Below are 24390 nucleotides of genomic sequence, written 5' to 3'. Positions count from 1 at the left end.
ATTATATTAAAATATATAGTTGATGGACTGTTGTCTTTGTGTACGATTAGTTTTACTTTCTTGGTACTGAGTGTTATATCCCAATTTTGTTTATGACTTGGGGAATATATTGACAAGTAGCTTTTTCAGCTTTGCCTAAAACGTCCAAGTTAACCACAAGTTAAATAAAGAAATATTATTCTATGTATAGTTCAGATATCTTAATACAATTTAAATTACTTACATCAGGCCTCTTTAATATATTACAACCAACGAAGATTACTGTGTTGGATTCACCAGCCATTTTCTTATTTTCTACAGTTATGGTTGAAGGCATATCTAGTTGCTCTTCAGTCAGGACTAAAAGTTCAGCTTGTACCAATGGTAAATCTCCAAGTGCTTCGCCAACTTTCTCAATAACAGGTTCAAGACCATGCGTTTTATATTCTTCGTCTATTAACTCGATGCTCTTTACTTTGTAGGTTTGGATATTTTCTAAGATGAGTTGGATGTTAGCGCGGAGCACATCTTCGATCTGAAATGATATTTTTAATATGATGGCGGTTTTTATAGACCGACTATTTTATGTCAGTCAGAGAGGAATACTAGTTTTTCTACGTGCATTCTTTAATCAATTTACTTCCAAGTTTAGATGGAACCCAAGTGTTTTAATTACCGTAACTTTTTCCTTTCCGAAGTTTGGAAGGAATTCATTTTTCTCTAAAACAGGTACACCAAGTGGAAGCCTCCTAGAAATTGGTGTAGCGTGGAGACCACGTATCTCTACGCCACCACACCTGGAAAAAATAATAAGTTATAGCCCCATTTACTTTTTAAGTAACTTACTCGCATGTTTTTACGTACCTGATGACTTTAACATCTGGGTACACACGGATTTCGAAAGAATGTCGTGTTGACTCGGGATTCATGTTAGAGATAGCGTTGTAATGCATATTCGCATCAATACAAAGCTTCTCAATTCTAGTCGGAACGAAGAGACCACGAGTGTCGTTACCAATGATCATCATTTGGAGCATGCAATCCATGAAAGTAACCCAGTTGTTGTTCCAAGAGAGACGACCTCGTGTACCTTCGACGTTGCAGCCCAACACGCCTCGGAATAAACCACTGGGTAAATAGATATACATATATGTTAATGCATGTTGTTAGTACGTAACCTCAAAGAAATTGATACCATGTGTGAAAAAGACCGCGCGTTATCGTGGTTTGAATAACAAACGTAAACAGAATTGAAGAGGACAAATATAAATGTCGGGATGTATCTATATTTTGTTTAAATTTAGATACATCATATCACTAGATTGTCGAATTCACATAATTGCAATATTAAATTGAGAATGAAACTACTTTTTCGGATATATTTATATAGCGTATATTGTTTTTCAAATTTTACGTTTTTACAGGTAATTTGATGACGGCTGACCGTTTGTGCTAGTTATAATGAACAAATATACGCGACTTAGATCCAAAAAGTAGTTTAATTTTATTTCCCACATGTGGGCAAAGACCTCCCCCCAAAATTCTTCACTGGTCCCTGTTTTTGCCGATATCCAACTTCTTCTCAGATCCATCGAGATATCTCGCTATCACCTTCTCGGCCGACCTCGTCATCACCTTCTTTCGTGGGATCAAACCCCAAAAATAAAAAATTAAAAAAAATTTTTAGAATGTGCTGTAAATATTTGACTAAACTGCATTTACCTGTATTGGTAGCCTCTAAGTCGAAGTTCCTTGTAGAAGTCCTTAGTCAACAAGTGCTTAATGTTAGGGCCGGTGGACTCAGGCAGAGCCGGAAGAACACGATAGTCATTGCCCACATTCTTCTTGGCGTGGATACGGCCTGTTACGATTGAGGCCCCACTTTCTACGATCTAATCGATAAATATTTGTTACTTATACGAATACAATAAAGTTGTAAGGTTGCAATACGGTTTTGAAATCCAAAATGGATTCAATCAATTTTGCTTTCTATTTGCGCTTATTTCCCCTCTGTGATCTAATAGCACGGTGTAAAACTTTGTAGAAATAAATTAGGGCTCTAAAGTCTCATAATATCAAATTTAGGTTAGTGACGCAAACTTACACTAAAATAAAAATGTTCAGAAGTAAGTATATTCTCGAGTAAATGGAAAAGTAAATAAAAAGCTCTAACTTACCTCAAAGTTACCACTGCCTTTCTGAATCATGACGATGAATTCCAAATTTCCATCCTTGGGGATGTTTGTAGCTCTTTCGAAACGGACGTTTTCAAAGACTACTGAGATTTCTGTGAAAAGCTCTCCCATCATCATACCTAGGGTTTCCCAGACCAGAACGAGGTAACCGGTGGCAGGGTAAAGGTTACGACCTTCAAAAAGCAAGACAACATTAATTAATCAGTTAAATCATTTTAACTTCCAACATCACAACCAGATGAATTTGATAATAACACAATCAGGTAGAGAAAGTAAAAAAAAGTGATGGCAATATTTCAGTACTGCTGGGAGTAAGTGATATAAATAAAATTTTATCTAATTTACTAGTTTTCTCAATTAATTTGTGTAATATTTTAATTAAACATGTTACATTATTTAATTTAGTGTTAGTAAATTAACACTGTTGATGATATAAATATCAAATGAAAATGCGATACTCAAGATGATATTTCACTTTTCGATTTACATGATGCGTTTGGCCTTACCATCAACAACGTGTCCGGCCATGTACTCGCTGTCTTCATCTACAATAGACATTCTAACGGTTCTTTCTCCAGACTTCATCTTCTCTTGAGCTTTGTATGACGTTACATACCTGTTATGGACATACAGATACTTTTAAAATTACTAATTAATGTACTTTATATACATACATTTGCTTTGGAAATCTATTTGTAAAATGTAATATTTTAGGAATTATTTACATATTGTTCTTTACAGCCGAATTATAATGGATGATAAAATATGAAACGGAAACGTATGCAGGTCAATTTATAGAATACAATTTATTTGCTCTCTAATGTGAAATAATAAAGGGTCCCACAAGGCGCTATGAAACGCTTAAATTTGAAAAGAACCAAAATAGTTCAAATTTCTATAAAATATAATTATATTTATTCTATAATCGTCACAAACCGTGAGTGCTATATGATATAAGCATAGTTTGCAATACTAACTCTACCTAAAGTAAGACATATGTCAATGTCGATTATTCGAAGGCACATTCTTGTTGAACGCAATAAGAAGGCGGTGAAGTGAAGCCTAATATTAATTGTACGCCATCACTCAGCCGACCGCAAACAAATAGCTCTTCGCTGATCTATCGAGCCACTTTGTTCATTGACTGCAATATAGCAGGGTTTCTATGGGGTGTCTTTAACTCTTTTTACTTTAAAAAGGTACAGATGCTTAGAAGCGTATTTGTCAAAATCTACATATCTAACGCAAATATTGCCTTCTGCGAATTCTCAATCGTGTAGAATTACTGTTTATGTTTTTGTTACTATTTGTATTTTCACATTTCATGACGTTACATACAACGCTGTCTCAGGGGCTATTGCATTTGCATATTTTCCCTAGAGAGTGCTGCAAGGCGCTATCTTGCAACCCAAGTTCTTTTTTATAAACCCCCGTCTCGCATTCGTGTGTGTTTCTGTGTGTATGCATGTGTGTCCCATATATAAGTATAAGTAGCTGTGTTTGATGAGCTTTTTCTCTGCTAGTGAAGGCACAACAGTCATAAAATGGATATTTAATTTACGTCCACCTGTCTTTACATTTATTAGTACACTAGGAAAATCCGATAATATTACAATACAGTAACCTCGCTCTCATTTATTTATTTATTTAAAAAAATACATTGTGAGTTTACAATGTCACGCCAAGTCATAAATACAAGTCAATACATAAAATTATAATGTGAACAATAAGACAGAAAGAAAATAAAATAATGAAATGACATTAATCAATAATGTTAAGTACACTCTCTGATCATGTCAAGTAGTTATTCAAACAAATTTCAAAATTTTTTTGAATAATATTATATACATTATATATATTAGTTTCGGTAACTTGTCGTTGAGCACATTGGCATTACGGACGTCGTCCAGGAGAGTATTGACCAAGGCAAGAGCTAGAGGCGTGGTGGAGTTGCGTTCTTGCGAACACCATCTGGAGACGCCATCGAGTATATAACCAGACATAGATACGAAATGTCATTTAATTTGTTTGAAACTATTCTGCCATATCATTACGGTGACAACTGCGCTCCGATTGCCCAGCCCGACTTCGAAATAATTGACGAGGGTCGTCAATTGATTTCAAATCGACCAGTTTAACATGAGGTTTGCTATAATGGACGTAAAATGGAATAATTACACATTCAACATTTATTAACCGATGAAATGTGATTCCCTTTGTTTTGTAATTACATGTTTTGCCACTTTTTCCACACCATCGAATGGAACAGCCCCCCATTGTTAGAGATATTATCTTTATTACGATAAATACAGAATATTTTTGGAATATACGGAGATGTACACACAGGTGAGTGGTTGGCGCTATACTATTTCTTAGCTTACTGTGATTTCAGCGAACGAGTGTTGATATTTAAAAGTGATATACGGCCCATTTTCCTGCTGAGTTGCCAGGGCTGGACCTAAAAACCTAATTAGGTGGGTACAGTAGAGAGTAGCACCTGTAGTCTATCTTGTAGAGACACCTACAGAACTGCCTCTGTATCCTCTCCAGCAATAGTTCCTATTTTTTAATTTCTGATACTGCAATTAGGACAGTCTGCAGACTACGTAACTGCTTACACTATCGTGTAATTAATTACATTGTTCTCGACAAGCTTGCTAATGGTGAATACATTCATTTTTCAATTTCATTTTAAGCTTTATTATACATAGAAAAACGGTACATTTGTACGAAAACAAACGTATTGCAAAGCCCGCGTTTTGTTTTGTACCCTTTAATCCAGTCTGTAAACGAAACTGCCAGCATATATTTCAAACGGTACCCAATAAACTTACGTAAGCCTTTGTGTTAAGCTCATAGTGATGACATGGAGGCACGTAAATACAAGCACGTTGGGTTAAATTCTGCCTGTATTTGTAGTAAAGCGTATAGTGAAGGCTTATGAATGCTTCCTTATTTTATTAAAAAAATGTTTTAAAAATAAAATGTGTATTTGTCCATTTTACATGGCTTAATTACACATAATTCATTACAATATATGTATATTATTTAAGCATTATAAAATAAACTACTTTAATTTCTGAACTGGTGTTACAACTACCAAAAATTTTTACAAACTAAAATAAATTAACCTATGTGTTCGTTTCCGCGAGTGCATATCTATGTATATATGTATGTAAGTGTGTGTAAATTTGTGTGTGTCTTCCAATCATATTATTTATATTTAGGTTGTCTTAATTTTTTCGGCCTTTTTTAAAACTCGGCTAAGTGATAAAATAATTTTTTGAGATCATAAAAAACCATAACTACGTTTTAGTATATTGAAATTGTTTCATGATATTTCAGCTACGCATCGTTAGGGTAAGTTCCGATAATTCGAGCATGTTAACTAATTTTAACTGTTTTTATATGAGAATTTTTGTGCTCCATCTTATGCTATTTAAAACGAATAAAGCCGCGTTTTGGTTAATGGACGGCAGAACTTCATTTCTATTCGCTAATTGTACTAAGGATCTAAGTCGCGTATATTTCTGAAATAGTCATATTGATTAAACTTTACAATGCATTCGTAAGGCAGATTCCTTTCTGCCGCCAAGCAGTAATGTCAGTATTATTGTGTTCCGGTTTTGAAGGGTAAGGGTGCTGGTGAAATTACTGGCACATGGGACTTGTCAACTTATGTCTCAGGGTGACGGGCGCAGTGGTAGTGCCCCTCACAACTTTGTGATTTAAAACTCTGAGGACACTGCTACTGTTATGGACAGGCGTGTATCTTACCTTCAGGAGAACGACTTGTTCGTCCCTTCACTTGATATTATAAAAATAAAAAGAAAGTTTAGGGGTTACTCTTTGTAATTTGTGGCCGAACGGCTACGAGGGTTCGATTCCCGTGCCGAGAGAAATATTTGTATGGCCTAGATTTATTTCTCTCGTGAGTTTGGGTGTAATTTGTGGTTATCAATGTGCGTGTCCATGTCACGCACGTTACAGGGTTTCCCTAGTGCGGGGCTATGAGTGTGTACGCGTTATTTATTCATTTATTTATTTTAAATAACATACATCTAGACAGTTTGAAAGAATTAAACGGTCACTATGCACTTTGCATTTTGTCGTCCTGGTACGCAGAAGTTGTATATGCCTTCAGGGTAGTTTTTTATTTACTATAGTTTTAAGCAAACTTAGAATATCAACTAGAATCTTATTACAGAAGCGTATACATTGCCCCTTTAATAAATATATGACTTTTGTAAAGAAGACTGTAAGAACATTTATTTGTATTGCTCGTATTAATATTGTTTATAACTATTTTTCATAAAAATATTATTATGTTTCATAACAAAAATTTAATTTTCCTATATGTACTGTGACGCTAATGTAAGAATGTTAATTGATTAGCAAGCCAACATACGTTTGGTCACACCTTTTTTTATTAAAAAATAAGTGCGCATTTAACTTCGATCTCACCTGATGGAAAGTGACGATGAGGTCGACGATGGAGCATGTGTACCTAAATAATGCCTATTCACTCTCGCCTTGAAAAGGCCCAAGTTATACCGTTCAGGGAGTCTGCAGGCAGGGAATTCCACTCCATATACGTACGAGACAAACATGTTAAAAAATGAGGCTTACCAATCTTCACTATGCTCCCATTCGACCAAGTGCGCCATCATGGGCGTTGATACGGACACCGGGAAGGGCACATGTGGGTAGATATTTGCCAAGCGGGGATTCAACCCTGACTCGTATAATCTGAAAAAAAGATCATCATAATCGTTGTAACAAAACGACGTAACCATATTTCAGCTTGTGACTACACAACCTTTTCAATCTTTTTCAACTTGCAGGCTTTATCACGATATTCAAATTTCTTTCACCGTTAACAAAATATATTGCTACTAGAAATTAAAGTTATCGGTTCATGTATTACGTGTATTTTTGAAGGAATTCGAGACTTAAGAAAGTGAATTTAGTAAACGTGCCGTAGGACCACTGAATTAAGATTTAGAGCGATGACAGACGCAACGACGCGACGCACCGGCAGCGCCCGTGGGTAATCGAACACAAACTCGAATAGTTTTTCCGAAATAACGTTTGTTTGAATTTTCATTACACCGAAAACCGAATTATAACGAAACCGTTGTTCTTTCAGGATATGTTGGATGTTTATCGCAAAGACACGATTAGGTTCGGTTAAGTTAGGTTTGAAAGAAAAAACATTTTCCTCTCAAAATTACTTTCGAGATTATGAAAATTCGAGCAATCGTTATTTCTGGAAAATGTCATTTCGGATTATTGATAGGTAGCACGATCGTGTGACTTCACTTTTAGTCGTAGTTCTTTCTATCAGATTTTGTAGTTATCTTCTTGTGCATACAGAATTTTGTTACTGTTGCACATTGTGAGATTCTGGTGTCAGTACTAGGGTTGCAAGTCGGCCGTAATATCCTAAATTACGCCCGTGGGTTTTTTCATTTATATTACCGCCCTGAGTCGCTAATGTTTTTTAAAATAATTTTTGTTTGCCAAAATAATTTTTGTTCGAAAAATCTGAATTTATTTCGCATAAGCTTGAAGTACCGATAAAAAAGCTAAACATTTGCAATATTCACTGAATTTGTTTTAAAAATTCAAATTCTGCATTTTTACTATTAGGAAATTGTTTGTTTTATATCTAATACATCAGGCTATCAGCGCTTTTACCTTTTACAACATTTTAATTCGAGTTGTAATCTAAGGAAGAAAAGAAAACCTGGACATCTGTTCAGAAACCGCTAAATTTCGACGCGTTCATGAACAAGCTTTGATACTGATCACATCGCAATTTGGCGCAATTAAAGGACACCAATTGAAATTAACTTGTAATTTCATAAAGATCTTTTACACTTACCGTCGAATTCCGTTATCATAGTACTTTATCGTTTATGTATATATCTTTATTTAAATACTTTAGCTTTACAAATAGTACAGAGTAAGAACAAAACAAGATTTATAGGGCTCAATTTATATTCAGCGTTACGGAATGAAAGCGAAATTTTACGAGCCCAATAACAGATTCTTGCGCTGTCTCGGTAATTCCCGCAGTTACCGTGTCGTGTGTAGTTCGTACGTTATACAATTGACGTAAAGATGTTATGTACTATTTCGTTACAAAAATTCCCAATTCCCATACATTCCTTTTCGCAGTAATGTAAACTGAGCCTTAATGTGAGTAAAAATAACATAGACGACAAAAGAAAGTCGTAACAAATTTAAGTGATTCTAGCCCCTGATCTAGACCACAGTACGTGTCTTGGGAGGCAACGTTCAATTAGGCCGGGTGAAATATGTTCCTGCACGTAAATAAATAAATATATAAAGTAAAAGGCAATGAGACTACAGTCGTGTTATTCTTGAATATTTTCTGAATTGTGCAGTACTTGCTTTTAATTAATTAATTTATTGTAAATATATTTACTAAATGCCTTGGTGGCCGAATGGTTACCATGACGGACTGCCACGCAGAGGTCTCAGGTTCGATACCCGGGCCGGGAGAAATATTTGTATGGCCTACAATTATTTCTCTCGTGAGTTTGGTTGTAATTTGTGGTTGTATATGTGTGTGCCCACTGCACCGTGACACGGGGTTTAACTAGTTCGGGGTTATGTAGAGTACGTGCGTTATTTATTTATTTACTTATTTACACGGTATTACAGTTAAAAACTAATGCACCGTGAAACTATGCTAATTATGAAAATAACAATGAGATCACTCTCCGGTGCCGATGCCAAGAGTTCATTGAGCATTGTGAGGGCACGGAGCAGCGGCGAGTTCCTATCCGATAATATACGTGACGAAGGCACTGCGAATCGCTCACGACGTCACACTCTGTGAATTATTTTAGGGACGTCTGGGTCAAATAACCTTACTAGTGGCCCCGCAAGTTCAGGACAATCCGACGTGTCACGAGACCTTACAAACAGAGACGAGCAAGTTGTTGTTCCGCCTCACTTCAAAAGAATTATATTAAAATACGAAGTCCCCATTCATCGGATACAGGCCCTGTACTCTATCCAATACGTTCTCTATCCAATATCCGTCCGAAACAAATACAATCAAATAAGTAATCTCTCTCGACCATTTTAAAAAACGCTTGATGCGAATGAAGTTTCATACGTCACATTGTTTTTTTAATTTGGTCGAGTATAAATTATTTGACAGCAATTGTTTTGGACGGACATTGGTTGGAGATCTCCAGAAACTTCCTTTTATGTTAACAATGAAACTTAGCTTTGTGTGGGTACTACATAAATGACGAAAGATCAAGCTTGTTTCTCACCAGAGCATTATAGACCATTCGTATAGCTCCAGGAACTGACTCTTGTGACATCACATTACATGTGAAAATTTCACACTACCAAAACTTACTTTCCAATAGCATTAAATAGCACTTGGACATTGTCTTCATGTCCTTTCTGAGTTAGCGGGATGTTGATTACGTCCTTCTTCAATGAGCGACGCAGGATGGCTTGGAGAAGGCCGTGCGGTGCAATTTCGATTGTGATCGCGTTCGGGTGGATCAGCCGGGAGGTCTCTTCAAAGAGGACTGCACTCTGTAAGTTGAGGATTGTATTTGCACCATGACTCTCATATGACCACTTGTACATGAAAATGTACATAATACGTGATGTGATTCGTACGGTCGGTGATGGTCACGTAAATGCCCTGTGTACATTATTCAAAATATCGCATTTAATAAAACATTTAGTAGGTACATATTAATGAACATTGGGCGTTTAGCGCTTTTCCATTGTAGTTCGCTTTTTGCGCCATGTTGCTATTAAAGATGTGAAATTATAACACCGGCCATTTAGATTTCCATTGCATAAGAACTTTAACAAACTAAAAATGTTATGACTCGCGAAAGACTTGTTAAGGCAGATCCACACATGCGCACGAACTGTACAAACTACGAGTCTCGAACGGTAAAGCACGTGTCAAATTACGCGCACATGCGTATGTCGTTAATCTACCGTCAGTCAATTAATCATTTTGTTGCGTTACAACGAGACGCACAAGAACAAAATATGTGCACATCAAAGTCAAAGTCAAAGTCAAATAATAATTTATTTCATAGGTAAAATTTTTACACTCGAAAACGTCATTTTTTAAACTACTACTCGTTCCGCTGACCTCCCTGAGAAGAACGAGCAAGAAACTCTAGGGATTGCTCTTTTCAAATAAGCTTAAACGCTATAGAATACATTTTGAATCATATTTGTGTGGAATTAAGATTCACGTTGTTACTCCATACATCTTTATCTAACACGTAATCTACAATTTTGTAATATGACTTTTCAATGAAAATACTTTTAATGTAAGTTTTAAACTTAGGAAATGGTAATCTTAATATATGCTCCGGAATCTTATTGTAAAAACGTATACGGTTCCCCATAAAAGAATCGTTTACCTTAGTTAAACGAAAACGTGGTAACATGAGTTTGGACTTAGTTCTAAGGTTATCTTCTTTCTTAACGAAATTATGTATACTTTTACGGGCATACAAAATATTTGAGTAAATGTACTGTGATGCCATAGTCATGATACCAGTCTCCTTAAACTTTTCTATGAGAGAAACCCGAGAACCTAAATAGTACACAGAACGAAACGCTCGTTTTTGCAACACAAATATGGTTTGTAAAGTGTGCTTTTTTTGAGCAATCTATTTTCCGATAGGGATTTGACAGAGAAGGAATTGACAGATGGCGGCCATCTTAGTTTTTTCTGACACAGAAAATATTGAAGTTATCAACATGAATCACCTTTTGCTCCCAGAACGTCGCCAAATTTTGGAATTTTACATCAAAAATGGCAAATCAATTCGCCAAACGTACCGTGATTTGATACCAATTTACGGCCAACATCACCGGCCAACCGAAGCCAATATTCGCTTATTGATGAAAAAGTTCGACGAGACGTTTTCTCTGTGTGACGTGCCGCGTATTTCCTACGCTCGTTCAATGCGTACCGATGAAACCATACGAACTGTGAACGAGAGTGTCACCGAAGATCCGAATGTCTCAATTCGGCACCGCGGTTAAGAATTGGGCCTTACAGCGTCCACTACGTGGAAGATTTTGCGTAAAGATTTGGGTTTGAAGGCGTATAAGATCCAGCTGGTCCAGGAGCTGAAGTGGCATGACCATCCGAGACGCCGTACGTTCTCTAACTGGGCTCTGGCCAAGCTGAGAGATGACCCAGATTTTCATCGGAAAATCATCTTTTCGGACGAAGCACATTTTTGGCTAAAAGGGTACGTAAACAAGCAAAATATGCGGTATTGGAGCGCAGAACAACCCGAACAAGTTCTGGAGACGCCTTTGCATCCGCAAAAGGTCACAGTTTGGTGCGGCTTGCATGCAGAAGGCATCATCGGTCCTTATTTCTTCAAAAATGAAGCCGGAGCCAACGTTACGGTGAATGGCGCGCGATATAGGGAGATGTTGGAAGGCTGGTTTTTCCCAAATGTGGCCACGCACGACCTGGGCGACTTGTGGTTCCAGCAGGACGGCGCCACGTGCCATACAGCCGGTGACACAATGGACTTATTGAAGGGAACGTTCGGCGATCGGATTATTTCGAAAAATGGCCCCGTCGATTGGCCGCCAAGATCTTGCGATATCACGCCGTTGGACTTTTTTTTGTGGGGCCATGTGAAGGCGCAAGTGTATGCGGACAAACCGGCGACGATTGAGCATTTGGAAGCCAACGTTGTACGCGAAATTCTCGCCGTACGCCCAGAAGTTCTCGAAAGAGTGATGCGAAATTGGACTAATCGAATGGCATATCTAAAACGTAGCCGCGGTGGCCATATGTATGTATACCGATTGCTCAAAAAAAAACACGCCTTACATCTGCCGCTTTACCCCACATGAGAACCCCGTAGGACATTATACTATGGAAGTAACTAAAGTAAACTAGTCTAGCAGTAGCAACATCGGTGAGTTTATGTATTTTACGGACTGCGTATGCAGCAGAGCTGAATCTGCTGGCAGATATATGTGGAGTTTACTATCTAAGGTCACACCCAAAAAGACAGCTTTATTAACAAGGTCTAACTTTTCTCCATTTATTTCTATGATTGGGCTAGTCGATTTTACATTAGGTAATTTAAATTTAACACACTTTGTCTTCTTGGCATTGAGCAATAAATTGTTAATATTAAACCAACAAACTACCTTTGAAAGGGTATCATTAATATTTTCATAGTCTACGTCATGTCTGTCTGTTTTAAAAATCAAGACGACACATGTCGTCAGCAAACGATACTATTTCGTAAAGGTTCTTAACAAAGAATTTTAGATCATTAATATAAATGAGAAATAAGAAAGGACCAAGTATTGAGCCCTGCGGAACACCCATTTTTACCGGAGAACCCAAAGAACTCACTCCATTTATGGCTACTTCCATTTACTACGTCGTGATTATTATAACGTGCACGCGAACCACACGCGAACGTCTCCAAATGTGTCCATATTATGAACCGAAACAGGTGTGAATCCACCCTTAGTCGAAAACTTTTTTGTGGATACCGAACAATAAATTTGTGAGAACGTTTTAAAATGAGTGAGAATAGAATCCAATCCAAAATTAAAGCTACTTACAAGTAGGTTGTTAGTGTGGTACTCAGCAGAAGACAGTTCAGCCTTAGCATCCTTCCACAGAGATTGTGGCACGGAGGTGGACACCCAGCGCTCAGAGCGTTGCTTAGGTGATGGTATCACTTCCTTTAGGTATTTCAGTAGCCTGGGACCTGCAGGTGCGTTGGGGTATCAATATCTGCTTCTAAGGAGCTGATCAAAAAGTCCGTGCGGTTTTTGCCACTCATTTTGTTGAAGAATGTTATATTTTATTGTATGTGGTCAATTTAAAAATAATATTTTAGAGCGCATTTTAAAGATTGGTGGGAGTTTTCAGTTTACAATTCATGCATAATTATAACGTTTTTATAAAAAAATTGACCTCAAAAGTTCGTGAAATTACATCTGTTTGCCAAGTCTTATTGCAATCGGTTATACATGCGTAAAAAGTTTATTGCAAATTACTTACCAGCTTCAGCAATGTATCTTGAATGATACGCAATGTTAGAGCAAGGCACCTCCTTGGCGAAAATATTCTGGGCAGTCAGCTTCTCCACAAAGCTCTTCATGATGTCAGCAGGACCTGAGATGGTGCTGGAGCCTGGCCCATTATGGCAAGCCACTTCGATTTCTGGTGGACACATGGTCTTCACCTGATAAGGTATATAGATAACTGTGACAAAACCAACAACATCAATGGATAAAGCAAAAGATATTTTTAAGAATAATTGTTCCTGGTATTTTATAGTCATATGAGACAATCAATTTGACAGGTTCAATCGTCTGTTGTGTGTAAATATTCGTGGTTGAATGAAAAAAAGTCTGACCTGAGTATAACCAAGACCGACAGCAGCCATAGATCCCTTGATGAATGGAGTCTCGATGGAAGCTAGACCTCTACTGTACGCAGAAAGGATCATTTGCTCGGCTGTAAAGCAGCCATCGGCGTACGCGCAACCTAGCTCGCCGACACTGTGACCTAGGGATAATATAATAGGGCTTGAGGTTTCACTTTTCCACTATTTATAGAAAAATTACATATAGCTAAGGCAAACGTTTAGATAGTATTGTGAGATAAGCAGAATTGTGAATAGGTTATATTAGCTCGGTCTATGAAAACTAATCAGGAATCAGTCTTAATTTAAACAAAAGAACTAATGTTTCTAACTAATTTTTCAAAAATGTTCTTACCAATGATGTAATCAGGTTCAATGCCGATAGTCTTTAGGACATCAGTGAGACCGATCTGAACAGCGGCAATTCCGACAAAAGAGTGGAGGATGTTGTCATAAATCTTTGGGTCAGGAGTTGTAATAAGCTTGGTCAAATTTAAGCCTTTAGGTTCTAGAGCTTTGTGGCACCTGTGGAAGAGGCGAGGAATCTGTTAGCCCGTAAAATCTTGTATGTAAAGACACATTCTATTATCACTCATTCTATTGTCAACTTGTGGTTCATCATCATTAGTCCATTTATACGTTCCACTGCCGGGCAAGGGTGTCCCTTCAGGCGAGGGCTTCACATGTTTTCCGAGGTTTATGAACCTTCTCCGACGTGTAGGTTTCGTTACGATTTTTTCTTTGTTTGAAATTTAAAATCGAATTTCGCACATAAATTCTGAGAAACTGAAAGGTGCGAACCCGGATTCGAACTCACGGCCTCTGCTTGAGAGGCGGTAAGTCAAACCATTAGGCTACCACGGCTTAACTTGTGCTTAGATAGAATTAGTTTTATAAAGTTACAAGAATACTTTTGTTCTATTAGAACCCCGTTCCAGAACTATTGTAACTTGGGTCAAGCAATTTGACATGGTTCAAAAAACATTTTTAATTCAAAAAAGACTTACTTCTCAATAGCTGCAGCAAAAACTGGGATCCTCATGAGTTGAGTTGCCATACCAGCCCATTGCGAGCCCATGCCCGAGTACACGAACCAGACAGGTCGATGGACGCCCGAGAAATATTGGATGTCGCGGGACAATTGGACGCTTTTGGTTGGGGTAGAGCCTGGTATAGTAATATACATTTTTAACATACATGACATAAACCATAAAGAAAATCCAAAAATGTTAGAAGTGCTTCCACCGCTAACGAATAAGCGAAGTGGATTCGGCGAGTTAAGATTTGTCATTGTGTCGCGCGTTAGTTTTGAATGGAATCCGCAAAAGCAATATATAGGTATAAGGACTTAACGTGCTCAGAAGGAAAGCGATTTGTGAGATTTTAAGACTATAATTTTACTACAAAACATTATTACCATTAATTTATTCAGATATGAAATATAAATGAACTCGAAGGTTAATTAGAGTGCAGAAAATGGGATTAAATAAAATTCATAGGTTTGCTATGTTTTAAAACATTGAAAGTGATTTTTTACAGAAAATAAAAATTTAAACTGATTTTTACTTTCCTAGTGGAAGGACAAAACTATTTTACTCCGCTCACTAAGCTATTTCCCGCCCAATTACCCTTTCGCAGAGGAAGGCGGGCGTTAGTGTCTGCTTATCGTCTATTCCTTTTCCAGATTAATAAGTTTGGCTTAAAATTTTAGACGTTTTATTGGATAAAAAATTTCGGTTTACTTTGTTTCCTTTAAACGTATTAACATTCATCTGAGATCATGACATCTTTTGTGATTCTCTAACAGTGGATTAAATAGTTTATTTAACGATTCAATATTGTAATATTTTTGATAGCCAATTGTGGTCTTGGAAAGAATATTTCAGATTATGCCCTTTATACAAAAACTACTTACCGAGCAGCGTGTATCCTCTAACAACATGGCCACCAATATCTTCATCATGAACTGCATGCCACAACCTTACAAGTTCCACATCAACAGTTCTGGACTCTAAATCATCCAATATCTTAGCAACGGCGGACTCAGTACGTCCAGAAGCACATACTAGGCGAGGTAAGTCATCAGCTGGGATACCGTTGTTTACCTGGTGATGTGTGTTGTGGATATTATATATATGAATGAGAAAAGGGGTGTAAAATTTTGTTGACATTGGGCTTCGAACATTTTTGAGAGAAGCTTGAGGATGTTTCAAAAACGTATAGAAGGTATAAGTTTTATAATGAAGATTTACCAACACGTCATCTTGAAATTACGTTGAATATTATTTGGCATCCACGTAGCAATTTTTCCGTGTACTAAAAATATTTCTTCATGTTCAAATATATTTTGTAAAATAACTGCACTAGTTGATTTTCTAAAATTGTTCATACAATGATCGAATACAAAAAAAATCCTTCGACTTGGCAGGATTCGAACCAGTTACTGTGCTGAACCAGGGTCACCGCTCTATCAACTGAGCTATAGATCGAGTCAGCATATCCTACGAACTCTATGTTTTTTATACACTTTTGTAGTGGACTTTTTCGGTTTTTATCGCAATAAGCGACATCTTGCAATACTTAATATTGAAAATTAAAAACTATTCTTGTCGGGTCTAAATCATGTTTATTTGTTTTTTCAAATAAACCATCGTTTCGGGCTCTTCATACAGAGTTATTTGAAAAATATTAACAATCTATATTTATTATATTTTTATAATAATTTAAAATAAAACTAGTGATAAAAAATCATAATCGTTTGAAACTGTCACAGTGAAACAAATAAAAAACATTAACGCATTTCAATAGTGTAATAATTAAGGTCAAAAACAGACGTTACAATCAACTGTCTGTAATCTCATCTTTTTATCCTGCCGATTACAAAACAAAGATTTTAACATTTGTACTTGTCGGTGCCTTGAAATTAAACGGTTTTAGAAACCCTGCACTGGCACCACTACTAATTTTCATACAATATTTTATCTCGCAGGATTATATCACTAACGTCATAAACAGTGGCGGATTTGCAGTCAGTCAGCCAACATCCGTTCAGTAGTTCTTGTGACAGACAGACAGACGTAGTGATGAAGTGATTATACATTACATTATAATACGTAACTTATCTATATTTTATACATAAAATGTACGAAAGTGATTTAGGAAGTTTATTGTTATACGTTGCAGTGCAGTGCGGCCCGTCATAATGTGCGAGAGCCTTTAGAATATTTAGGTACTTTGAGTTATTTCTTGTTATCAACAGCGAATTTTTTGTCATGATTGGCCGTCCCTAAAATCTGGCCGCCCAGGGCCCGGGCCTACTGGGCCTGAGGGCAAATCCGCCTTAAACAACACCTTTTGTTCCAGTACTTTTAAGAATTAATCAGATTTTGCTTTCGTACAAAAATAAAAATATTTAAATAGATCGCTCTAAACGACAATAACTCTGTGCGGTCTGGGAACGGGGTTCGTCAGGGAGGACGCTTGCACGTTTGAAGACATTATTACCAAATACAGAGCTAAAATGTATCAGATATTACAATAAAAACTTAAAAGTTTGTTTTTGGTAAATGTATTATGTTTTGTAAAAAGTCATGGAACAAAAGTTGTTGTTTATGATATTAGAAATATAGTCCTGAGAGGTTGTTAGTATTTTACAAATAATCCTGTATATCCTTTACATGCTGTACATCCTGTATACCCTGTATATGTATATTTGGTAAACGGGCACAGTGGCAGTGCCCCTCAGATCTTTGCGAGCTCTGAGTGGCACTGCAACTGTTATGGACAGTCGTGTAACTTATCATCAGGCGTACGAGTCGTTCGTCCCGTCACTTGATATTATTAAAAAAAAATCCCGAGGTTTCGTCTGACCATGAAGTCCAATGCATGAGCAATAACAAAAATCTAAGAACTTAACATTTTCCTTTTAATTCATAATATTCTAGCCTAGTAAGGCCGGTACATGAAAATGTAGTTAACATGTCAAGTGATTTTGACTTAGTCAACATTATTCCTATGGTTACGTAAACGCCCAGTGTATACTAAAATAAAAATATCGCACTCAAATTTAGTTACTGCAGCACACTCCGTAATCAAGAATGCCTAAAGAATATTTAGAATTTACAAATACTAATTTGTATTAATTTGAAATGCAATTAATTTTGGATGCCAACATATTTACTTCATTTAATATTTGCTCACTTGCTTGGACATTGTATCTATTTTTATTTTAGATCTGTATAATTACTGTATTCTGGCAAATTACCGTTTTCTATTATATTTTATTCTATTATAATCTAACCCGACCCCGCCATAGTTGGGGTACAGGGCTCGTATTCTCTATGACCATAGGCGACAGCCCTCAAAACAAATTGAGGGCATACTTGAAGGTTGCTGGATCTCAGGAAGCTAGACAAGAATCATTACCAAAGTAACAATCCCTTATCTTCCTAATTAAGTTTTTATTATAGTGACCCTCACTATTACGAGTATAACCTGTGCGAGCACGGGGACTTTATAACTTCCGGTCCTGACACCAGATCAGCACGTGGACAAGATTGTCACAGACCGTTGTCTCGGGTGAGCGGCCCTGTGTACTTACTAGTACCCACCTACAGGTGGGTACCGGAGCTGTTGGCACGCTCATTTTCCATAGTGCATTGAGCAACTAATGTAACAAATTATAGACTACAAACTTACCTTTGGCTTAGAGACATTCTTCAACAAAACGTGAGCATTGGCACCACCGAACCCGAAACTGTTAATGCCGGACATGCCACTATTCCAAGGCGTCTTTTCAGTGACTACTTCGAGTCTACCTTCGGCTAGTGCAGCAACGCCTTCACGAGGAATCTTGTAGTGTAGATTGGGTGGAAGGTAACCTGTGCCGTAGGCTATGCAGAGCTGTAGAAGAACAGGAGCTGTTAAGAATTGGATTGAAATAGGAACCTATAAAATAACGGTTATCTATCAAAAGTCCGAAATGACATTTTCTAGAAATAACGTTAACTCGAATTTTCATAACCTCGAAAGTAATTTTGAGAGGAAAATGATGGGAAAATATTTTTTCTTTTAAACCTTACTTAACCTAACCTTACCGAACTAATCGTGTCTTTGCGATAAACATCTAACATATCCTGAAATAACAACGGTTTCGTTATAATTCGGTTTTCGGGGTAATGAAAATTCGAACAAACGTTAATTCGCAAAATTAAATTCGAGTTTATGATAAAAAACCTATAAAAACTCAATTTTACGATATTCTCTTTATATTTTGAAGATTTGAAACCTTTATTCTGGGTTGAAAATGATTTCATTTTACATTTGTTTTTGTGATTATTATTATTAGCCCTTACACAGCGTACAACAAAAACTACTATATTTTTTTCATCCAAGCACACTGAAGCTGCATAATAAATAGGATAGCTCATTGTAAAAATGTAGGAGGTTCTCAATTTGTCTGTATTTTTTTGTATGTATGTTACGCGATAACTGTTATATTTGTGAACCAATTTTGATGATCCTTTTTTTGTTGGAAAAATGGTGCCTCAGTAGTGGTCTCATTTAAACTTGAAAAAAATATTCTACTTTAGAAGTAGAATATTTTTTGGTGGCAAACTAGGTGACGAATCCGGTTACGCGCACTTTTCGGTAACCAATTTGATGTAATTCCACGAGTTTTTGAGGACCGTTTTTTTAGTATCCTGTACTGAGATTATTTTGTACATATTTATTTCAAATAGGTATCTTTGACAAACTGAAAAAGCTAAAGAGTCACTACCATGCATTTTTGTCATCCTGGTACGCAGAAGCTGTATAATAAACCTTAGTTTATTTAGTTTTAAACCTACTACACGCAAAATTTCAATATCAACTAGAATTATATTACAGAAGCGTTTGCCTCCTTAATGAATTTGTGATTTTGTAATGATGGCTGTCAAGGACGGCCAGTTTATTTCTCATAATAATATTAAGTCTGTCACTATTTCTAATGGAAAAAAAAAATAGTAGAGCTCCTTGTGGTAAAGTCCAGGAAAGTACTGCGACCATTTCTGTCACCAAACAATAATGTGAGCATTACTGCGATCCGATTCTTTTGTATATTTGTTATCAACTTATGACGATCCTTGATGGAGAATGATATTTGATATGTAATTTAATGACAACAATATTATTATTAATGAGTTGTCAATTTTCTGATTACTGTGTATATTTCTTATAATTTTCATTTCTGTTTGACGATCTTAATATAATTTCTTATACTTTGACATGTAGTGCAATTTATAATTAATATTTGAGAAATAAATGAATCTGAATCTGAATCATGGAACTGAACTCACATAAGACTGCTGTACTAATTAATATGTTTTAATTTATTCTAATTTCTATTATAAATAATAATAAATAGAACTTAATAAAAATTCATTCAATAAAAATAATTAATACTTTATTAATAAAATAATTTGTAAAACTTAATGTAGCGTAAATTGGAAATAGGAAACCCACAATAGGAAACCGGGGTAAAATTTTTGATCCCGCCATTTTCCAAGATGGCCACCATACATGTGAATTTGCTGCTTTTTGGCGTCATTTTTCTTCGAGAAGGAGTGCGGGTTGTTAAAATTTGAACGTGAACTTACGTCTCAGGGTGACAGGCTCAGTGTCATATCTATGCAATTTAAAGTTCTGAGGGGCACTGCAACTTATGAGGATAAATATTGTCGCCAGATTGAAAAAACACAACGCAAATTCGCTCTATTCTTATACAAGAGAATGTATGGTTACTATCCGCTGCTCTTTCCTGCCTTATTTGTCTACGGAATGGTCGGTCTTGACACCTTGGAAGAAAGACGTAAAGTTCGAACTCCATTACGTATTTCTCCTGCGAGGTAAAGTGGACAATGCCGGAATACTGAGCAACGTAGATCTGTTTGTGCCACACGTGCACACACTTGCCGGGCTGACAACGCGCCCACGTAAGGTCCACTAAGGTGACATCTTTTGTGACAGCATTAGCAAAGTAATTTATAAGGCAAACTTAGCGTATCAAATATGTTTGTATATAAGAAATTAGCATGCAAGCGTTTTGGTTGTTACTGCAAGTATACATTGTGTTTTTAATAAATATTTAAATATTATAGGTGTTGTTTGCCACAAGACACACGACTTATATCATAAAAAAAATTCTGTCGAACTTCAAGAAGGAGATGTTTTGGCCGAAGGGTGTCATATACCGGCTGGTTACGTGTCCGGGAGTCTACTCTCGTTGTCCGTCTGACATCCGACGGAAACAATTACTGTCAAATAACTAATACTCGACCGAATCAAAACACAATGTCAAGTATGAAGCTGCATTCGCATCATGCGTCTTTTAATATGGTCGAGTATTACTTATTTGACAGTAATTGCCTCGGGCGGATGTGATCATTGAGTATATAACCAGAAATAGAGACGAAATAAGGGCTATCCATCCCTGGCAACTCATCAAACAAATGAGCCTTATATCACTTTTAAATATCAACTCTCGTTTGCGCTGAAATCACAAATTAGAAAACTGAAATAGTACAGCGCCAACAACTGACCTGCGTGTACGTCTCCGTATATTCCAAGAATATTCTATATTTATTGTAATAAAAATAATGTCTCTAACAATGGGGGCTGTTCCAATCGGTGGTGTGAGAAAAACAGCAAAACATCTAATTACAAAACAAACGGAATCACATTTCATCGGTAATTACATATTAAAAATTTAACTTTGCAATTTTCGTCAATTAAGTTCAAGTTAAACTGGTCGATTTGAAGTGCAAACAATTAACGACACCCGTCAATTGTTTTGAATTCGGGCTGGCCAATCGCAGCGCAGTTGTCACAGTAATGATTTGGCAGAGTAGTTTTCAAACAAATTAAAAGACATTTCGTCTCTATTTCTGGTTATATACTCGATGGATGTGATAGACGGGCCTGATAAAAGTTGTTACCTTGGCAACAGAGCATAATCCAGACGCAGGCTCACTGTGTCCCAGGTTAGATTTGACTGACCCTATTTTCAAAGGTTCTGATCGACCCGTGCAGAAGATTTCGTCGATGGCCACCAACTCCTCGGGGTCACCTACTCTTGTACCTGCGGAAGGAATTTTTCATTACTCAAAGCGTAAGAGCCTAGGTAGACAATTTTAGTAATCTAATAGTATTCATTTTATCTAAAATGCCATGTTATTTAGAAGAAAACAATCTTCATGATTTAGCCTTTCGATCAGCATAGTAAAATTACAGGTATTTTTTCACATTTGGCGGGTTCGATTATCGGTTCAGACAGGCGATTATATATATAAATCTTTGAATGCCGTTCGAATCGTTTTTAAAATAAAAATGAAGTTTTTTCAGTAATATTGTCTATCTACGTTATTAAGGTACTTCCCTCTGTGTGGCATAACCGTGTAACGCCCTGTAGGTATATATATTTGAAAGCAAGATATAACTCAACATAATACGCTGTGGTGAAAAGTTTTCCTTAGTATTTTGCACACTTACACGTGACATATAGCAACGTGCAGCACGTTACGCCAACACCCCAACTCTAGTTCCGACACGTTTAAACTTTCTATATACGATCATTCGATATACGGCATACCTTCTAATTTTAAAAAAATTCATAAAAAACAAACAAAGTGAAATCACTGAATAAGTTCAAATTAACATATTTCTTGATTGGATGCTGCAAAGTATGCGTGCATTCGTTAGCGAAATGCAGGCATCTTTTTTAGTAGTAGCAGAGCGCTTTGTGAAACAGCCTTACCTAATCTTAACTATTTCTGCCACCAAGCTGTAATGTGAGCATTACTGCGTGTCAGTTTCCAAGAGTAAGGATGGTTGTGAAATTACAGGCATAAAGGATTTGTCAACTTACGTTTTTTTTTGGATAATATCAAGAGACGGGACGTACAAGTCATGCCTGATGGTAAGCTACAAGCCTGTCCATAGCAATCGCAGTGTCGTCAGAGCTTTAAATCGCAAAGATCTGAAAGATCTAATTTCACCAGCACCCGTACCCTTCAAAACCGGAACACAGTAACATACATTACTCCTTAGCGGCAGAAATAGGTAAGGTTGCGATTTAAAGCTCTAAGTGCAACTGCAACCAGGCGCACGACTTGTTCGTCCCGCAACTTGATACTTTTAAAAAGGCATGTGCTGGATAGACAGACATTTGCAAAGACAAGGATGCCTGAAATTGCGCCAATCACAATTGCGCCAATCTCTCTTTTCTTAGAGACGGTATAAAATATTAAAACAAAAGCCTGACTACGTCCCTGTAACTCACAATTGTCGTAATAAAAGTAGAAAAACTATACCAAGGAGTTTCCCTATTAAAAAGCAGACTGCAAATGGAAAAACATCAAAAATAGATGAAAAAAGTTGGCCAGTCAAGTGCTTTGACGTTAAATTAAAACGTACTCCACTTACACCGAAGCCTTGGTCGACAGAACTGTGTCTACAAAGAAAGCGATACCTTGCGCGATAAAATTGTTTAATGGCTAGTTCGGACCGGTCCTCTAGAGCTGGAGGTTTTGTACAGTTGATGCACCTAACCTTGTAACAGTCTATTTGGTTTTGAGTAGATCAGTATGAAAAAAGGTCTTAACGAATTTAACCTTTAATCTGCGAGTTGTAAAATTCTTTTTAATATGACTTCCTTAATGCATCATTATACTACACAACAACAACTTCAAATTGCACAGCGACTACATGTTCCAAAGAAAACACTATCAATAGTGATAGTTTTATTATTCTGACGTATTCTGAACGATGTATAGATTGTGTGTAGTGTTTTGTAAATATTGAAGGCATGGAACACAACTATAATTCAAATGAATTTCAATTGTTATTTAGTAAATTTCTAAAAATATTCATCATATCATCAATTTAAAAGTTTACAAAAATTAATAACACTGAAATGTAAATTCATTGCCTATGATTAAAATTAATACCTTAAGCAAGAATGCACGCACTATATATTATTTCATTAAATTATGGAAAACTTTTTATCTACATACCTCATCTTTGCAATGTAATGAAGTAACCTTTTTACGTCGTCGTAAAAAATTAATGAATTTTTGAAGAAAAAAAATGTTTTTCCGCTCATTTCTCCCAAATAAACATTGATTTGGTGTTTTTTTTTTTGTATTTAATGTATTTACTTCAATAAAAGTTATTCATTAAAAGCGAGGATTATAAAAAGAATTTATGAAATATGTAAATTAGTGCAAGTTGTTACAAGCTTAGAATAATAACGCATAGAATGATAGTTTCATATCAAACGAACTGTCACAAGTGAGGCAAAAATCAAATTCATGTAGGCTAGTTTTAGTAGTAGGTTAATTTTCGGTTTTAGTGAATATTTATATAAAAATACAAGTTGAAACGCGTTACTTCCTTGTGGAATGTGATGTTAGTATCTATTTTATGTTTGTCTGACGTATTTTTACACTAATTTACCGCACATTTCGTCATTTTTAGCTAAAATTCTTGATCTGTTCGCGGTGCAAGTTGACCTTGAGCACTGAAGGCCCGCCCGCTCGTGTAGGCCCTTTGGGCGCGCTTCAATTTGCCTCACTTAGCGTGTGCGGACTAGGTTTCTATGCGTTATTATTCTAAGGTTACAAGGTTATATTTTGAAATGTCACAGGGATCATCCTAGATTATTTTTAGTATAGTGAATGACGATCAATCCCTAGAGTTTCTTGCTCGTTCTTCTCAGGGAAGTC

The 24390-nt window shown here is 36.5% G+C and overlaps 1 protein-coding gene across 1 annotated transcript in view; it reads right to left on the bottom strand.

Annotated features, from left to right (window-relative positions):
- Window positions 1-24390, bottom strand: part of LOC113225437 (fatty acid synthase-like) — a 79026-nt gene that overhangs the window by 20084 nt on the left and 34552 nt on the right. The window contains exons 8-23 of the mRNA XM_026457748.1: window positions 21604-21746; window positions 18326-18529; window positions 15543-15732; window positions 14635-14794; window positions 13983-14152; window positions 13619-13770; window positions 13261-13444; window positions 12816-12964; window positions 9580-9764; window positions 6804-6923; window positions 2681-2790; window positions 2157-2347; window positions 1702-1871; window positions 844-1107; window positions 656-776; window positions 224-514 (exon numbers count right to left, since the gene is read on the bottom strand). Coding sequence (XP_026313533.1) covers window positions 224-514; window positions 656-776; window positions 844-1107; window positions 1702-1871; window positions 2157-2347; window positions 2681-2790; window positions 6804-6923; window positions 9580-9764; window positions 12816-12964; window positions 13261-13444; window positions 13619-13770; window positions 13983-14152; window positions 14635-14794; window positions 15543-15732; window positions 18326-18529; window positions 21604-21746 — 2804 coding nt within the window. The remainder of the gene's footprint in view (window positions 1-223; window positions 515-655; window positions 777-843; window positions 1108-1701; window positions 1872-2156; window positions 2348-2680; window positions 2791-6803; window positions 6924-9579; window positions 9765-12815; window positions 12965-13260; window positions 13445-13618; window positions 13771-13982; window positions 14153-14634; window positions 14795-15542; window positions 15733-18325; window positions 18530-21603; window positions 21747-24390) is intronic.

This window comes from Hyposmocoma kahamanoa, unplaced genomic scaffold, assembly GCF_003589595.1.
Source record: "Hyposmocoma kahamanoa isolate Upper Pololo Valley unplaced genomic scaffold, ASM358959v1 160, whole genome shotgun sequence".
In the NCBI taxonomy this organism is placed as follows: Eukaryota; Metazoa; Arthropoda; class Insecta; order Lepidoptera; family Cosmopterigidae; genus Hyposmocoma; species Hyposmocoma kahamanoa.
The sequence above is the reverse complement of the archived record's forward strand: the minus strand, read 5'-3'. Positions and strand labels throughout refer to the sequence as shown.